The sequence below is a fragment of the Channa argus genome, chromosome 11 (genome assembly GCF_033026475.1).
Source record: "Channa argus isolate prfri chromosome 11, Channa argus male v1.0, whole genome shotgun sequence".
Taxonomy (NCBI): domain Eukaryota; kingdom Metazoa; phylum Chordata; class Actinopteri; order Anabantiformes; family Channidae; genus Channa; species Channa argus.
In genome coordinates, this window is record NC_090207.1 from 24,252,350 (window position 1) to 24,270,999 (window position 18,650).

At 39.5% G+C, this 18,650-nt stretch overlaps 1 protein-coding gene across 1 annotated transcript; it reads right to left on the reverse strand.

The window, feature by feature from the left end:
• Positions 1–468: 468 nt before the first annotated feature.
• On the reverse strand, positions 469–12,929 carry sfrp1a (secreted frizzled-related protein 1a). The gene is made up of 3 exons (XM_067521801.1): positions 12,059–12,929; positions 8,418–8,498; positions 469–1,841 (listed from the first exon to the last, which is right to left on the reverse strand). Exons 1-3 carry the CDS (start codon positions 12,579–12,581, stop codon positions 1,516–1,518), a joined length of 930 nt encoding a protein of 309 aa, XP_067377902.1. The 5' UTR covers positions 12,582–12,929; the 3' UTR covers positions 469–1,515.
• Between the last annotated feature and the right edge of the window lie 5,721 nt (positions 12,930–18,650).

An 18,650-nucleotide genomic window follows, 5' to 3' on the forward strand; every position in this document is an offset into this window, starting at 1 on the left:
AGCAGAAAACTGCAGAATGCTAGACAATGGATAAATATTACACAAGTCAGGAATTACATGCCAAACCACCAAAAATGTATCAATATAATCTAAATAAACAGATGTAATGGTTACTCTTATTTAGTACCATTTGAAAAAAATCTGCCATCATGAATTTCATTCCAAGGTACAATCGCGCTTTTCAAAAAGTTGGAAATACCCTTCTCTCTCAGTTCATCCTGTAGTTGTATTCATATTTCAGTGCAACTCCATAAAAGAAAACTAAGTCTGAGACCATGTTTTTTTTCCTTCTATATTTATGTAAAATTTGTATGTACATGTAGATTGGTAGCAATGAAATGCTCACATTCAAATCTGAGACAAAAATAGTGCTAAAAACAGACCAGCAACATTCGAGCAAAACAAACCCAACTGGCAATATTTGCACTGTGATAACTTTTGCACGTTAACATGTATGACTACAATGGGTTGTTTTTTTTTTTTTTTTTTTTTTTTTTTTTAAACCAGTGAATACTGATTAATGCAGTTAGACTGGATGTACAGAGACATGACAGTGGTAAAAATATTTAGCCACACATCGAGTGACTACACACACAAAAACAAAACAAAAAAAAAAATTCAAGAAATCTGCCACATAGATCTACAAATTATCTTGTGCTGCAGAGTGATGGTCCTAAGATTATTCAAGTAACAAAACAAAATTAAAATTAAACAAAGAACTTGGACATTGGTCAAAATTGGCTCTAGTGCACTTTTCCCATCGGAAAAAAAAAAATTAAAAAAAAATATAGCGCACACACATTCATATTTCAACAGGAACGAGCTGCTCTGCAGTGCAGCTTCTTAAGCCCAGCAACTGCAACAGCCAATTGTGTGGCCTAAACGTATTAATTTTATGATTTATTATCGTCTGATCAGAAGAGAGGAAATTTAAAAGGAAAAGTTGGACCTTTAAAAGTTGAAGCAAGTGCCAGCAGATGATTAGCCCATGTGTGCCTGAAGAAGAAACGGCAAGCGTGGTTCGGTTCCAAACATCTAACTAAATATCATTTGTTTAATATGTACAAAAAAAACTAAATGTAAAAATGACATTCTGGGATTTCATTTTACCTTTGGACAAACCCACACTAGCTGCTTTCCTTCTGCTTCTAGTCTTTATGCCATGATAGACTAACCGTCTGCTGGCTGTGGCTTGTGATATAAATTTATGAATGGTGTCCTAAAACTGTTCCTTTCAGCAAAACCCACTGGCCTGTAGAATGAAAGAATGTCAGAAAGTATCTACATACATGTAGTGGAAATTGTTTCAGTGAGAGAAAAAATAAAAACCCAACCCTTTACCTAGTCGTTTTGTCACTCACCACATTCAACTAAAACTTAGGAATTGACATTTTAAAGTATATCTGTAAATATACAAAGATATATAGATATATAAACAGGAAAATAGAAAGCAAAGTTTGGGATTTTATTGCTTGTGCAAGTCCATATGTAGGATGAGATGCAACCGAGGCCATTTTATTTGAAGACGGTGTCGAAAGCAGGACATTTGTAGCTCTTCAATTTTTTGATGGTCTTTTTGAACTCTCTGCTGGACTTCTCCCACTTGTGGATGCCGGTGAGGAGGTACTGTTTGTCCACCTTGCGACCCATGATTAGATACTGGTTTCCCAGGTTTTCCAGCTGCTGGCAGGGGCAGTCTGCACCATTCTTCAAATACAACACGAGGTTCTTCAGGTCCTTTTTCTTCAGGCTCCCCGCTTTCAACATTTTCTTCCTTTTCTGCAGGATCACCTTGCGGTCATTGTTTTCCCTCTTCACCTCCTTGATCTTGCTTTTCAAAGCTGCAAGTGAAGAAAGGAACATGGGAAAAAGTTAAGCCACTTTTCGTACAAAATGTTTAGTTAAAGAACACGGTTCCCTCTAAAGACAGCTCTTTTTTATTTTATGATATATGTATTAAAAAAAAAAGTAATTTAGACTTTGAGATTTAAGTCAATATCATTCACAATGCTACAAAGTTAAGAGAATAGCATTTTTATAAGAAAACGCAACATTTTCATTTTAATAGAAATGATGTGCAACATTGATTGAAAACCATAATAAAATAAAAGTATCAAGTCAAAAGTATAAAATTCAATCAACTTGAAAGTACTGACAGCTTGAATTTTCCAGTGTAAATGTCCTGCTCAATTATTTAATATAAGATTATGAATCTTGAGTTCATGTTAAAACAATATTGGCTTCTATATATTTTGAAACAAATACAAATGTTGACATTGGCTTTGAAAATCCAAGATCTGTCAAGATATATTATGACACTAAACATTTCCCCAATCCCCACCCGTCCTTCTCTTAAACACTATAAATGGGCCAACTGAAAATTAGATCGTCTCACTAAACATATCACATACAACGCACACTGTAATATTAAGCAAGTAATTCAAATCCTACTGCATATGTCAAACTGAAATATCTGACAGTGTTTCTGGGATGTCAAGATGTCTATGTAATAGGTCATTACGAGTTTGTCAGCCTGGTCTAGCACTACACCACCACCACAACTTAAATGAAATAACTCTTGTTCACACTCTTGACACACACAACTTCTGACTTTTACCTCTCTCAGTCCAGAATACTCCCGATCTGTCCCTAAACTCCATTTCACCCTATAATCTGTTTCCATCAATTCCCCTTCTGAAACGGAGCACGAGTCAGACTGTGGTGGTCTAAATCTCTATACGCCTCCACGCATTTCATCATCCTCTGATATTTAGTGAAGTGTGTGCAGCACAGATGAACCTGTGATATGGCAGCGCAAGAAAAAAAAAAAAAAAAAAAAAAAAAAAAAAGAGAGAAGAAAAAAAAAAGTGTAGCATCAATTTAGGTGGTGTCGGGACAAGTCAGGGTCTTGTGACCTACAGCGCGCACAACTGACTGATTAGGGAATCATTTTCACACTCCAGCAAAGATCTGGACGGAATCTGTAGCTTCCACCTTATTTTTCTCAACATTTTGGACACCAAATCCTGACTCACGGGATTTACAGAATTGAGCTTGACCTAAGCAACTAAATTGGCACGGGAACAACCTTACAGATGTTTGATTCCCTAGTTGGAGCTTGTATCTCCTGTTGCTAATGGAAGTCTGACCCAAAATAAAAAAAAAAAAAAGCCCTTTTTTCCTTTGTATCAGAGTGCACATGGTAGCGATTATGACCTTTATCCTCCATCTGTGGTCTCCAATGTTCAGTGAAATCAAAATGGGCAGCATTTATATCAATTACTCAATATTTGGTGGGGGGTCTTCAGTGGTGCTGCTTCTTCTTGTACAGGATGTAGCCAACATGGACGTCCTGTTTGGTGGCGCTGATTTTGCAACTGCAGTGACACCAAACCTCAGTTGGTGTAATATATAGAGTAGTTCATTCTTAATCAGATTTACTTTTCAGTAGTTGCCAAACCAATGCACCAATTCAACTTTCAAAAGTTATTGGCAACGAGAAAGCTGATGAGGACTGATCCTTCACGTCCTCATTAAAATGACAAGCATCTCCAGCAGAAGGTATTTTTAATCCATCACTAACGAACATTCAGTGCGTTAAGAACTGATTGGTTCACCCGAAGCCAGCGTTAAAGGTTGTTTGCGAGACGAGATACATTACTCCCAAACTCCACTGTATAGACCTAGAAAAATCCAAATGATAGAAATGACCCTATTCTAGTTCCTGACCCCTGACCTGGTTTCCTGTGCTGGTTCAGAAGTCAAGGCAGAGCCTTAAGCTCCCAGAGTCATAAACCCAGCAGGATGTGCACGGCTCTCCATTCACAATAATGGAAATACAACAGAGCTGATAAGCTCTAGTGAGCACTCCTCCAATGTAGGGCTGCCCTGTTTACTACATCAGCAAAGGGAAGGAGCAATTTTGGCAATGACAACAAAGTGAGTCATCTGACGGAAGGGATAGATTTAATTGAAGGGTGATGGGAGTTTTCTGAGAGAACAGGGCACCGTAAAACCTTAAGCACCGAGATAAATTGTGGTGGGAACAGAGTGTTGAGTGGGATAAGCTGTGTGTTTTCAGGTCAATTCATCAGAGTTACTTTAACAAGTAAGAGCTTCTAAGTCCAGGAATTCTCCTACACAGGACTGAGACTCTGATTTCTCTGAACTCCTGGTGATTCTCCTTCACATACGCACATCCTATTTGCGACACTCTGCGGATAACAGATGTACAGCTTACATCCAAAAGCTGCCTGGCTGCAGTGTTCTCTGCTTTTAAATGTACAACTGATGGGAAACAATTATTCAGAGAGTAATGATTGAAACGGTTATTACCCAAAAAAAAAAACAAAAAAAAAAAAACACACTCCTAACTTAACTGAGAGCAGATTTTTCACAGCTTCCAGTAAGTAAGTGAATTTTCGGTGGGCAAAAACAATTCACTGCCAGGATGTGGATATTTTACACATGATTGGTTCGTGCAGATTAATAAAGACTTCAGTGCAAGTCACGGATTCATTTCTCAGGCCTTTCCATGGTTTTCCAGCTCTATGCTCCATGGAAAAGGGCAAGTAGCCTAGTCATCATGTTTATTGCTGTAGTGCAGTCCAAACACAACAGGAGACTTTTCTGCCACTTGGACTTTAAACACTGGCTCCTAACATGCTTAAGTCCTAACTAGCAGTATCCAATCAAACTAATGGTCAGTGGTATAAAACACATCAAAGCTTCTTTTATCTGCATATTTTCGTCCGTCATGACTTCAACTCCTGTACGATATACAAACCCCTGTATGCAGAAAAGTTTGGACGTGCAAAATGTTTATTAAAAAAAAAAGGGAATGCAATGACTAGCAAGACATTTCAAACCATTTTTGATTGTTAATATTTGGTGTCCGACATCTCGCAGGGAAAGGGGCAACAACAAGGACTGGAAAAAGTGGTGTAACACTTAAAAATCCAAACCAACACACACCGACAAGATACGTGGCTAAATACAGCACTGATTGGACATGATCTGCAGGACCTCAGGCAGCACTGCATAAAAATCACGTTCTGAAAACCACTGTCAGTGAATAGTTTAGCATGGAGAACAAAGCATCCATCCAACAACGATTTGTTATCACCAGCACAGCATTCAAGTCAGCATCTGTGATGGTGTGTGCTGAATATACACACTAAATATTAAAAGAAAAAACACATACATACGTTCTCCATGCTGAAATGCTTATTTATTTATGTTCACCTCACACCCCCCCCCCCCCCTTTAAGAAAACCTTATTTCGCCAACACAATGCCAAACCAAATGCTGAAAGTATTACAGCAGCATGGCTCAGCAGTAAAAGAGTCCAAACTGACCTGTAGACCAGTTGCTTCCTGAAAACATTTGGGGTACTCAGGCTTTAAAAAAAAAAAAAAAGGGGAGGAGGCATCAACCAGTTGAGCAGCTTAAATCATCAAACAACAAAAGGGAAAACATGTTTGTGAAGGCAGAGGTGATGCAACATGTTCTTGTCCCAGCTTTTTTGAAAAATGTTGCTGGCACCAATTCAAAACGAGAGAAAAAGTCTGGGTTTTAACATTTGCCGTTTTGTCTTTGTACCATTTACAGTCCAAAAAAAATTATTTGACTTTACTTTTTATTTACCTTTTATACAGCTTCCAAGTCTTTCTGGAAATGCGGTTTCTGTTTGTTGTTTTTCTTTGTTTTTTTACCCCTTCAGACCCAAACTGAATTCCATTGGTAAATGGGGGGGTGGGGGGTGGGGGATAAAATAAATCTTCAGACTAGCTGGTGATACAAGCAGTGATGCCATCTCCTGACAGGCTGCACATTACTCGTTTACACGCTGCAATCAGCTCCTACTGAAATCACAGCCACGTTTGTTGCATTCCGATTTGAAATCTGCGACATAAGCATCACAATGTGTCATCCCCAGCCTGACACTAAATCTGTATGTGTATCCTTAGATGTCAGCTGGTTAGGGGACTTATGACAAGCAAGCAAAACAACATCTGTCTTCATCCGAGATGAAACGAGCCAATAATGCGCCACTCTTGGCAAACCAGGGCACAGACTAAAAAAAGGCGAGTCCCATCACCGCAACATAAACAACGAGGCAATTCCCTAAACAAATGTAACTCTAAACCCTTCCTGAGAACTGGAAGAAAGTCTGTTTCCAATGTGTGTCCAGTCTATGTTTGCTTGCACCTGGAATTCAAGACGCCACAAGTTTTGTTTTATTCGATAGCTGGAGCAAAACTTCAAAAATCGAGTGCCCCCTTTAGCAAAAGATGAACCTTCCCTCCTGGTTTTGTTCATGTTTGTTTTCGGTCTGGTTGCCACTAATGAAACAAATGTGTAAAACTGGCTGTTTGTTCCATTGTTCTATTTTTCATAAAAAGGTGACTCATCCTTAATTTCCAAGAACTTCCTAATTCTTTAATTGCCAATTTTTGCCTTACTGCTGTGCATTCGCACTGCAAACTTCTAATAAAGGACACGAGTCGATCTAAAAAACACACAGACTGTGTTTGCATGCACCTTAGTGAGCAGGATAGTCCGAGAAATCGGTTTCCTCCGGGAAAAGCGAACAACATGGTGAATGGAAACCTTCGCATAATCATATTTCATGTGGCCAGAGAGTGACAGCTCAGGGAGGAGAAAGGCAAAGAAAAAGGCGGAGAGACACACACAGCTGATCCGCAACAGGAACTGTCTGAATTAAAACAAAAAAAAAAAAAAAAACACAAGGGACAGTGAATTATTTAGACTTCTACAACTTTGTGTTAGTCAAATGTTCTGAAACAGAACATCTTCGTTTGAAAATCATGTTACATCGCCCTATTAACGATCTCTCCTTTCATTCATTCTTTCACTCAGCCCCTGCCAGCAGCCTGTTGTTCTGCACAGGCCAAACCGGAGTATAAATGACAAAGAAACGTGCTTTCTCTGACAGAAAGCTACCTGGGGATAGCAGCTTTCCCGATTACGTGACAGTTAAGAAGTCACTTTTCCCCGAGAAAGCTGACTGTAACCTGGTTAATTAAATCCATGTAAGCACACTCCTAGTTCTAGGGTCTACCCACCCGGGAGCTCCCCCTAGAATTTTACACCCCTGGGGGCTCATTTTCTCTTTGGATTCACACCAGCAACAGTAATGCTGAAATGAAGCATTTATGGGTTTATTGATTCACGATAAGTCCGCCACAGTCTTAAGTTTTCAAAATGTGTTTCCCCCCCCCCCCCACTTTAGAGAAAACAGTCAGTAAAATGTCATTTTGACCATAACATTTTAAAATGCTGTGAACATTACTACAGGGCTTGCTGACAGACCGTTTGCCTCCCCATAAAAGGGGGACACTGGTCTGTTGTTCTCAGGGCTGCTGGGATCACAGAATTATCTCACCTGGCTGAACGTTACGGTGCTGAAAACATTAGATCAAATTTACTGACCAAATCTTAGTCTAAATTGTTGCCGTCTCACATCAAAGCAGGATGAAAATTAGAACACGTTTTTGCTGCTGTGACTGCCGGCTCAGTGTTTTACCAATCAGAACACACACACACCACATTTACAGGTCGTTCACCATTAGAAACTCACAGCTTCAAGATTCAACTTAATCTAGCGCTTGCAAGAGATTTAAAGTTCACTCTATCCATCCAGCCCTCCCTGCTATGCTTTTCTACCATCTGCTACACTCTACCACACTCATCCCTTTGGGTAGTAATTATTAATTACAATAAAGACGAATCTGTAAAAGTTACTAATTAAGCTAAAATATTAAAAAATTTGCCTTATTGGTTAGAAGAGTAAGCCTCAATCCTCAATAGGGGAGAATGATTCTCCGAAAAAAAAAAAAATATAATAATAAAGTACTGCAACTTTAAGTTATCAGTGGTTAATGTAAAAAAAGTATATACTACATCTACTACTTCGACAAAAGTGAGTAAGCCACATGTTTAAAAAAAAAACAAAAAACTATATCATAAGTTAAAACTGTAAAAAAAAAAAGTATCATGATCATGTAAATATATTATTATCATCATCATTATACTGTTCATTTAAATCACCTCACTCAAATCTTTGTCTAAGTGTGTTGAACTTTTTACAGTGTTTCCACCAAGTGCAGAAGGTTGTCTGTGACAAAAGTCCACCAGACAGCAGAACAAACATCCCACTTTACTACTGTGAGGACCAACCACATAAAGACTGTAACAACCCCAATTCATTAGTCACAGGGCATCATCCTCCACCAAACCAGACGGGTCTATCTGCACATAAACACACACAGGCATACACACACACGCAGATGGAAGATAACACTGATGAACTCTGAGTGCTACACGTCAAGGCATATCAGTGTGGAGTGTGTGTGTGTGTCCCCTTCTGTTTTTCCTGTGTTAGAGACACTTACCAAACTCACTGGCACAAATGTTGTCCAGCATGGTGTCGGTTTTCATTTCATCGTCACATGGAGGGCAGATGGAAGGTGGTCCTGAAAGACAACAAAAGGAGGGACACAGTTCTTTTCAAATCATTGAAAAAGAAGCAGAGAAATGCAAGTAGCAGCAAAGCCAGTGATAAATGCACCTGGTTTAAGCTATGGATGGATTACTGAATTGGCCAAGATACTGTTCTCATTTAAAATACACAGAATGGCCACAAAGAGATGCACAAGATCCCCCATCAAGATGCAAAATGACAGACAATGATCTGAAACTATACTGGAGATGCTAAATTCCCAAAAACAGACAAAACTAGACCTCAAATTACAGAAAATAAAAAGATAACATTTAAAAATTATTAAAAGAAAAACACAAAGCTAAAAACACTTGTGCTGACTGTCCAGTGACTCATGATCCAGACATGGTTTTACCTTCGAAAAAAGGAATAAAAGCACAGCCCTGCTGTAAAAAAAAAAATTAAAAAGATTAATCTCACAAATTTCTACACACACCTAACTTCTCTACAGACAGAGATCCTATCTTGTGTTGCGTACGCTCTGATGACCTGACCTCAGTGAGGAATGTCTACAGCTTTTATAGCCAGCTGTAACTAAGAGCTGCAGTAAACTGTTCCTCGCTCAGAGCTGCATTTAAAAAAAAAAAAAAAAAAAAAAAAACATTTCCAAATGGATCGTTTCCATAATGCTCAACAGCGATTTATACACCCGGAAACGTGAAAGCAACAGAATGTAGTGATATTCAATCCAAACTGAAGGAATGTTCTGATACCCCCACCCCCCGAAAACAAAAAGGTAATAATAGTCAGCTAGAAGACAAAACCCCAACTTAAGAAAAAGAGCCAAAGTGTGTTATTGCCAAGAAGGAACTCAGTCTAGAGGCATATCTGCAAATATTTTACCGACACAATTTTTCTATTTCTTTTTTTTTTTTAACCGCAAATGATTGCTCCGTGCCAAACAGCTGAGCTTACTTTCCAAACAAACTTGGACCTGCAATGGGATCGCAGGGTCCTGCTGAATTTAATTCAAACCGACTGCATTTCAATGTCACAGCCATGGATGTGGATGGATGGAGCAGAAGGAGCAAGGGAAGGGAAACAGCTCTTTTCGTTGCCAGTTGTCCATTACACGTGTTTAACCCAAGCTTGTGAAAGTAACACCGTGGTGTAAAGAGCTTGTGAAAATAGACGCTGTTTACAGAGCCACGGGGTCCCTTTGCCTATCAGAGCTTGTGTGTTCACCTTTAGATAAGCCAGCAGGAGACTGCTAAGCACTGTTAGATGACCTCCATTAACAATCATTAAAGAGAAACTGCTGAAAAGATCAGTCTGCTTTGGTTTATCTTTATCAGGCTCAAGAGCAGAAATTGATGCGTTTCAGAAGAAAATTTATGCCAAAAAAGGAAGAAATCTTGATACTATAAGTACTTAAGGCCTAACTCTGTCCTGCGGTAGGATAATGCAATTGGTGTTAGGGCTTATTTAATATCTGAAGTTCATTTTATTTGTGACTGGGACGAACAACAATTATAATATATAATAACTGTGACGTCTACAGGTGCACAGCTTTTTGGGGTCTCTTACAGAAGAGAGTAACAAAAGGCCAACAAAATTAAAAAAAAAAAATAAAATGAATAAGTTCTTATGTTCTCAAAATTCTGAATTAAAGTTTTGAGTAAAGTCCAAATTAGAAGTTTACAGCCTGAGTCAGGATTTTAAAGAGGAGTTTAAAGAAAAAAAAAAAAAAAAAAGACAGATTTAGTTAGTCGAAATTTGAAGATTAAAGTCGGAACTCAAATACATTTTTATGGTGGCCCTAATCTTCAAATTGAGCTTTTATTCAGACAAACAGGCCTTGCTCCATACCACCATGTAAGTCTGTGGCTAACACACACGTCCTCTTCTCAGATACAGTGAGCACTGTGTAATTGCTGGAAGATCCACAAGTCCACCATCTATTTATGGCCAACATGTTCTGCGAAAATGACTTCAAGTGGTGCATTTACAGCTTAAGGCTGAAATGCAAGTCAATTGATAATGTGATGATGGAAATCCCCCCTTATAGTTTATGGTTTTATAGCATGGACACTGGCTCAGCAACTGAACTTGCAAAACCAGAAGTATTTCAAGTCAGCCAGAGCTTTATCTTCGCCAGACGTGTTGATTTTGTGCATTTTTCAGGGTTTCTCTGGTATTTGCCAGCTCGGCTAATCTGCTCAGTGCCTTAGACTGCGCACCCCCCCCCCTCCCCCTTCTCCCCCCCCGTCACGGATGCTACACGAGTTGTCTGTCTCTGCTCCATACCACCACACAGAGTTCCAACAGATCTGGGCAATCTGCAGCCATTGAGGGATTAGTGATAGATGGTAACCAGGGATGGTGGGGTTGCCATGTCCTTGAGAGCTTTTGTTTGCTCACATCCAAACTTGATCTTAATACACTTTTGGGGCCGTGTGTTTTTCAAATTATGGCTTCATCTTTCTGTGATGCGTTTATCAGCGATAGCTCTGTGAAGAACGGGAATTAATAGATGCAGGTTTTCACTTCTTGCTGTTGGACTTCCTCCCAGTTATTGTCCTCCAGCTCAACAAACACCTTGAAATAAATGACTACCATCTGTCAGAAATGTCCAATATTACAACATCAAGTCAACTGCAATATTAAAGACAGCTTAAAGTAATACTGTACATTTGATTTAAAAACAAACAAAAACAGCATACAACTGTCTTCAAAGAGCAACTATAGTTAAAATGCAAAGCAAACCAAGCCCAGGAAAAGCTGAATTTGATGTTTGTGTAGGAATTTGCATTTGCAAAGACCCCTTCACCCCTGGACTAACAGTCTTAAGCCCCTTTAACTGTACTGGTGTCACTTTTCACACAGCAGCAAAAGTGGTGGCTGTTTGTTTTCTCCGTCAGATAGTTCCTTTAGAAATGCTAAAATGATGCATGTTAGTCAACTGACGGGAAAGTAACTGCATCAATTATGATAATTAATTGCTCAAGTTATTTCTAATGCAAATATGTGCCATCTTCTCCAATGTGATGGGTTGCAATTTGATCGCAGTAACTTTAATCTTATGGCATTGGGACTGTTTGGACACGGCAAGAGTACTTAAGTTTAAAATCGTAGGACTCACTGAGGTCACGACCTCAATGTTTTTTCTGTGAATTTGGGGGATTTTAGGTTATGTCACGGGGATTTGTCCTCATGACCTCTGAAAAATATAGTTATGGTCCTGGGCTCTCAGAACAAATATTTCTTAGTTTTCTGGCATTTACAAAAACCATTAGTATTGAAAAATCATAAAATGCCTGATACTCGGAAGCAAGTTACTGACCAAGGTCCGTCAAATTTAAGGACAAAATAGATCATTTACCCTTTGAGAATAGTCTCAAAAGGGAACTGGAAAACCTGGTCCTCGTGGAACTGCTCACTGAGCAACGAATGTAAAGATGTTGAAGTAGTGCACCCCCATGAGTTGCTCATGATAAATACAAGTTGAATACACAGTACACGTAGTAATACATATTTTAAAAGGTAGGGGACACTCATTTGCACAATGAAACACAGCTGAGACGTATGAACTACCTGTCGGTCTGGTGGCCTCTGTTGTGTTGGGCTGCGTCATGGAAATGCACATGTCACCCTGAGGAAACTTATCACAGGTTAGCATCTCCGGCCAGGGAAAGCCGAACGCCTCCATGATGGGGGTACAGCCGTCCCGCACGGCCTCGCAAAGCCAGCGGCACGGGAAGATGGGCCGATCCAGGCACACGGGCGCAAAGAGCGAGCAGAGGAAGACCTGTGTGGTCGGGTGGCAGTTCTTGTGCACCAGAGGCACCCAGCTGCTGGCCTGCTGCTTCACCTCGGCCATGGTCTCGTGCTCCAGCAGGTTGGGCAGCAGCATCTGGTTGTAGCCCACGTTGTAACAGAGCCGCAGGTCGTCCGGGATGTCCACGCACTGTGGAGTCTTGCCGTAGATGGGCACAGTGTACGGGTCCGAATAAGACAGGACCCCACTGACTGACGCTCTGCACGCCGCTGACATGAGCGCCACTGTCACCGCCAGACGGATCATCTTCAAGAACAACTGAGAAGTAGCCTTCATCATTTCTCTTCGCAAAACTAAAACGAATGCAGCCACTGCTGGTCAGCCGGGCGAACAGAGGGGACTGAAATACTGAACACGAAGAAAGAAATGCGCAGTCGAAGTTGAGCTCTGCTGCGTAAAAACGCGTGGAGTTTCTGGTTTGGGCGAAGTCCACAGTCGCTCTCCTCTGATACGTGTGGCTGCTGAGAGAGTTTGGGGAGGTACAGCGCTCTGCCTCTGCTGAGCTTGGAAACAAGAGGCGATTGTAAAGTGCGCTCCGGCCAATCGGAGCGCGCCTGGGCCTTTTGGCACTCAGCTGTCAGTCAAAGCGCTTAATTACCCAGAGTGTAAAAACTCCACAGGAGCCTCCCTACCCCTCCTTTTACTCCCCCACTTTTACTTCCTTTGACAAAACAAAACACCGAATAGGGGCACGTACACATTTCGACCTGGGATTCTAGTTAATATGCGAGCTCCTAATGCGAGTTGTGCAGAATAAAAGGGAATAATGTTTGCGTTCCTCGGAGTTCCAGCATTGTGGTGCATGAAACATGGGTCTGGGAAATAGAACGAAGGTCTCACCGTAATGAGGAAACACTTGGATTCATTTTTAACACATTTGTCCCTTGAAGAGAATGTACAGGACAGCCCCCGGTAAATGTAGTTAATGAGTCACATAACTGTGTTGCTTAAAAAAATTCATTACCCAATAACAATTTAATAGTGCAACTGGAGTTGGGACTTCTCTAAGCACGAGGAGGAACACAAAACAGTTTTCTGCACCATTTAAATGATCGCAAAACCCATTTCTTTCATATTTTTTAATTGAAATAAAATACAGATGAAGTAAGGAGCTAACTGCGTTTACTCAAGTACTGCACTTAAGTATATTTATTAAGAATTTCAATCATTTTACTTTTATTTTTACAGTAATTCCGAGGAAAAAGATGTACCTTTTGCTGTTTGATATTAAATGGTTAAAAGCAGTTGCTACTTTTGTTCCACACCAACTCTCCACAGTTACATGCATCTTTGTCTTTATCATTTACTTTTTAAATATTTTTTTGCTGTGTTTTATTATTTTTTTGTGCGTTTTCAACAGAAATGGAAAATGAATTGACAGTAAAAATAACGTTTCCTTTTGAAAAGTTTTATTTAAGTAGTTCTTGTCCCCCAACAATTATTTGTGCTGCTAGTAAGTATAGAGAGTTTCCAAAATGAAATTATGATTTTTCGAAATACATAGTAAATCAGGTTTTTGAAGTGGTTCTCTCTTTGAATCTGCACATGAAATCGACTTGCACATTTTAGATTTCTGCACAAAACTTATTTATGAGGCACATGTGGAACAGATCTGGACTAGACTCGAATATATGTCATCAGTAGCATCAAGTTCAAAGTCTTGAACTTGATGCTACTTTTTTAAACTTTTTTTTTTTATAACTTGATGCCTGGTGAAATCATTTGCTCAGCAAAGTACCTATATTATTCCACTTAAAGTAGATTTTAAAGCATGTGTTTCAATTTGAGTAATGCATATTAGGATTCGGTGACTCCACTGTCATGCCAGCACAATGAAGTTGTGGATTTGTATTAAGTCATGCTTTATGTTTTACATTTGCAATAATAAAATATCAACCTATAAATACAATAATGATCAGATATAGGGTGTGTTTGAAGTTATTACTACTTTAGAATATTGCACTAATGAATGGTGGAGTATTTTAGGTATAGTGATATTGGTAGTTTAATTGTAGTGAGTGACGCTTGTAGTGAAGTATTTTTTATGTATGTATAGTTGCATGTTTACTATACATAGCATTTATTTTACAAAATATCCTACAGCTCTGTGATAGAATAGTTTCAACACATGAGATTTTTAGTGAAGTTATTAGTTTTTTAGCGAAGTCCTCAAGTCCAGATACTATCCGACTATAAACAATTGGAGTTTTTAGATACATTACGTTATCAAATGTGTGCTGGTTATCTTAAACTGTTTGCCCTTGGTGCACGGAGATATGCAAACATTTGGGAAGTGCTTCTTTATCAAACCTAATTACAAACTTTATGCTAGAGTCAATTTACTGAGCCCCGAGTGTCCATCTCCTCCCAGCTTCACCTCGTTGTGTGATAAGACTGAAGGTGTGAAAGCCCTCTATTTAAATGCAGCCAATTTACATTTCATTGTGTTGTTAAAAATTCCTGCAGAGCAAGAAAAAACAACAACAACAAAGCACTTAATTTGGTTTTAAGTGTGGATGGAGCAAACAGAGTAAAGACGTTTTAGAGTAAAGAGCTTTGTTGAACTTATTTATCAAATGAATGTGTTTCACAGCTGCTCCTCCACTGTGGAGGATAAAGCTCACCTAGATATTTAATTCCTGAGCTGAGGCCAGGAGAAAACATTCAGCAGAATGTTAAATGCATTATGCAGCATGGAGGAATCGTGACAGATGGCACCATTATCAGAAATTGAGGATAATCTGCTGGTTCCGAAAGGTGAAATGAAACAAAAATGTCAAAAGTGCTGTAAATCATTTGGAGCTACAGTCAAAATAGAGTCGGGGCAAAAAAAAGGACTTTAACTTTCAATAGCTCATCAGTGAAATTATCCATTAACTAAGACCTCTGTGTGCCACAGTGGTGATGTGTGTTGTAAAAAAAAATGTAAATGAGGCTCTGAGACCACTATAAAGACGTTAAAGATGACACCTTTGTTAACCTTTCAAATTAACACTGATGGTTTAATAAGGGTGGGCTGTGTTTGTGGTGATGCTACACGGACTTTACAGGCTGATGGCAACCAACAACAGTTTGTGAACAGATTGTTCTTAAAGCAAACTTAAAATTTAGAGGACAGGAGCGCAGACCTGGCTGTGCCTTCAGTCAGGAGTGGAAGGCTGTGCTAAAAACCACCAGCCAGACAAAGCCATTCAGCGAATGGGGAGGAGTGAGTTTACTTCTATATGAGTCTACAGCAGAGAAATGGCAGTGAGGGGGGACCTCTGCAATCAAAAGCAGATATAAGCATGCAGGCGTGGATGTCACTGTTATCACTGCCATGTTCACTTTCCAAACTTTGTGCTTTAACAGTATGTGACTAACAATAGAGAGACTAAATATTTGGACTTTCAGGCCTCCAAGGAGGACAGAGTTTCCCAAAGACAGCCCATCCATCTATTTTCACCAGTGTTTAAAAGCCACAATCTTGTGTACATGTTCATGCATTGCCATGAAAGGGCATTCTGGCCCCTGGCCGAACGAAACATGTATGTCATTAAGCGTCCGTCGTCGGCAAGTGCTGGCTTAAACACTGGATGTGCTCTAGTGCAGGGCGTCAAATGAAGTCTGATGAGGTGTATGTACGCAAAGGATGCTGTGGGTGAAAATGTCCCATTAACCTAGTGCGCGTTAAAGTATAGGAAACACAAGCACACCTGCTTTGTGTCAGGTAATGCCAGGAGAGTGCAAAGCACACTTCCTTTTTTTTTTTTTAAAGTTCAGTGCGTTCATATTACATGGCATAAAAAATACTTTTCCAGGAAATAATGGCTCCAGTGTTGGGTAAAAGTATATGGTTCTTAGCTTTACAGTGTTGTCAGTGAGGAAGTTGTGAAGATGTCCAGTCAGTCTTACTTCATGCTTTTGACCTGTTATATTCTACCTAAAATATTATGGAAGTGGCAGTAGTCTTGTTTCTACTGCAGGCCCACTTTCAATGGCCCAAAAACCCTTGAGGAACTAAATTCCTTTGTCTGTGTTTCCAAAAAGAGGAATCTGGTTCGGAACTTAATTCCATGGCTTTAGTTGTACCCCCACAAAAAAGTATACTTTCTGAAGACCAACTATTGGAGTAGGTCCTGCAGCACTGAACATTACTGTCTGGTCATCTAGCATGCAGCATGTTAGACTCTCACTGCACATGCAGGTTGTTTAGTTTTGGTTGGTTGCTACATAAACCAGGACAGAGCAGCCCAAGAGGTTTCAGGAGGGAAAGACCAATGACAAAGTGCTTGTCATACTGACATGGTTAACTTTACGTGTTACATACAGTAAGAAGGACTCTAACCCTTGAAAATGTTCCTGGAAAAGGAAAAAGAAAAGATACTGGTTCTAATTTAGAGAATCTAACCTTTTAGATGTACAGTAACTGGGTCACGTTCAGCTTTCTGCAGTCATATAAACAAGAAATCCAGCTTTTTACTAAGGGATAGCGGATGTGGAATAGATTAATATGTGAATGTACTGTAGAATATGAACATAAATAATGTCTGGTGTCAAAGGCTTTAACTTCCCACTAGGAAACAACCAACCTAGCACAAAAGGCAGAGGAGAGGGACAATAATAACTTCCCTATGGGAAAAACACTGCGCACCAACAAAGTGGGGACATCTCTTTTCTTATCTACATCATTTTTTGGAGTCCGTCTGTCCTTTGAAATGCAGGAAACAGTAGCTTGTACATTGACTAATTATCAACCCTGTCACCTAAAAATGAGCTTCCTGTTTATTAAAACAGTTTTTGGAGAGAAAGGAGAATGCTACATTACTACAGAAATGCTACATTTATCATTCCAAAGCACATAGCAAAAGGTGGCTATACGGTGAACGTTGCTTAAGAAAGCACTTTAGTTATGGTTGGGGAAAGATTGCAGTTAATTTAAACACACCTGTGCAAAATGACTCACGTTTTCTTTCTTAAACCAGAGAAAAATCTTTCCCCAATCTTAACCATTTGGTGTCAGTGCAGAAAACAATGAAAAACCTTGAAAACACTACCGTCAGTGAGAATCTCTGTGGCCCAAGAGATTGTGCAGGTTGTCCAATAACTGTAGGGCTGGCAGTGTGTGTGTATGTGTGTGTGTGTCACTTTGGATGAGACTATCTGCCAAATGACTTAATGTAAATGTAGGCACAAAAATACGATTTGTAAGTCTTTGTTTTTAGGAGACAGGTAGCAAGTTATGCAAATTCCGACACATGAAAAAAAGACATGTACGATTTAACATTGCACACTTTTTAAGCATAAAAACTGACAGACACTATTATACCATGCATTATTCTAGTATTATTACAATATTACATATTTTTGTTATATATAAAGAGGCTTTGAATATATTATTAATCCCATTGAACCTACATTACCCATAATGCCACTTAACCGACACCATTTCATTCAGAGATTCAGATGTGTAAATGTTAGCAGTGCGAACAAAAAGCTGGTGAAGCCACTTCTTTCTGATTCCATAACCTCAGATTGTTTTCATTTCCAAACTTGTAGTCAGCTCTGACTGACGCCGACTCAAATAACATCACTTAAGGCAACATATTGGACTTCACACAGCTGCCTCTAGAACTCCAAAAGCCTTTATTCAACATTTTTAACATATGCAGTTGGACTTTGACATGTGTAAACAGACTTTGATGTCTAAAATCTGTGGAGTTCTAGTTCAGGGGTAATCTGATTACTGATATGTTGCATGTAAACATACATTTTACTGTTGCCAGGTTACTTTAGAGCATCTGGACAGTTCTTAAAAAACTTCTTAACATCCCAAGAACAAACAACCCCCCCCAAAAAAATAAATTAAATAAAAGCAGCAGAGCTCTCTGAGGTGGGATATCATTAAAAAAAAGTTGTTTAAAAGGTCAACAAAGATGCAAATCCATGCTGCATGACTGAAGCGTCCACATGTTTTTCTTTTAATTTGCCACACAGTGAAGAAACTGACATGTGGGTGGCCAACAAGCTTTTTTGGCCCGAAATTGGCCGCGGCTGACATGGTCATTGGTTGTCAGCAGTCAATTAGATTTGCGTGCCTGTTTAGCTTGTTGTTGTTCTTTTGATTTAGTTTCATGAGTAATAGCAGCACATGGTTAGTGCAAAGACTGAGCCGAGAAGTGTTTTAAAACGTCAGTTCGAGTGTGTGCATCAGTGTTATTAGAGTGATTTATTGCTTTATTTTTTATTAAAGGGGCAAGATGTCGATCTCACCTCAGCCGGCTTCCTTAAACTCCAACCGTCCAAGAAACTCACTTTAGCAATCTGCACATGCAATCTTCTTCTTTTCATCACTGCCTTTCCAACGCC

Coding starts and splice junctions, on each gene's coding strand:
- sfrp1a (XM_067521801.1), bottom strand. CDS start 12,581: ATGATGAAGGCTACTTCTCAGTTGTTCTTGAAGATGATCCGTCTGGCG. Junction 8,499..12,058: donor AGAGGCCACCAGACCGACAG/GTAGTTCATACG, acceptor GTTGTCTTTCAG/GACCACCTTCCATCTGCCCT. Junction 1,842..8,417: donor CATTTGTGCCAGTGAGTTTG/GTAAGTGTCTCT, acceptor CTTCACTTGCAG/CTTTGAAAAGCAAGATCAAG.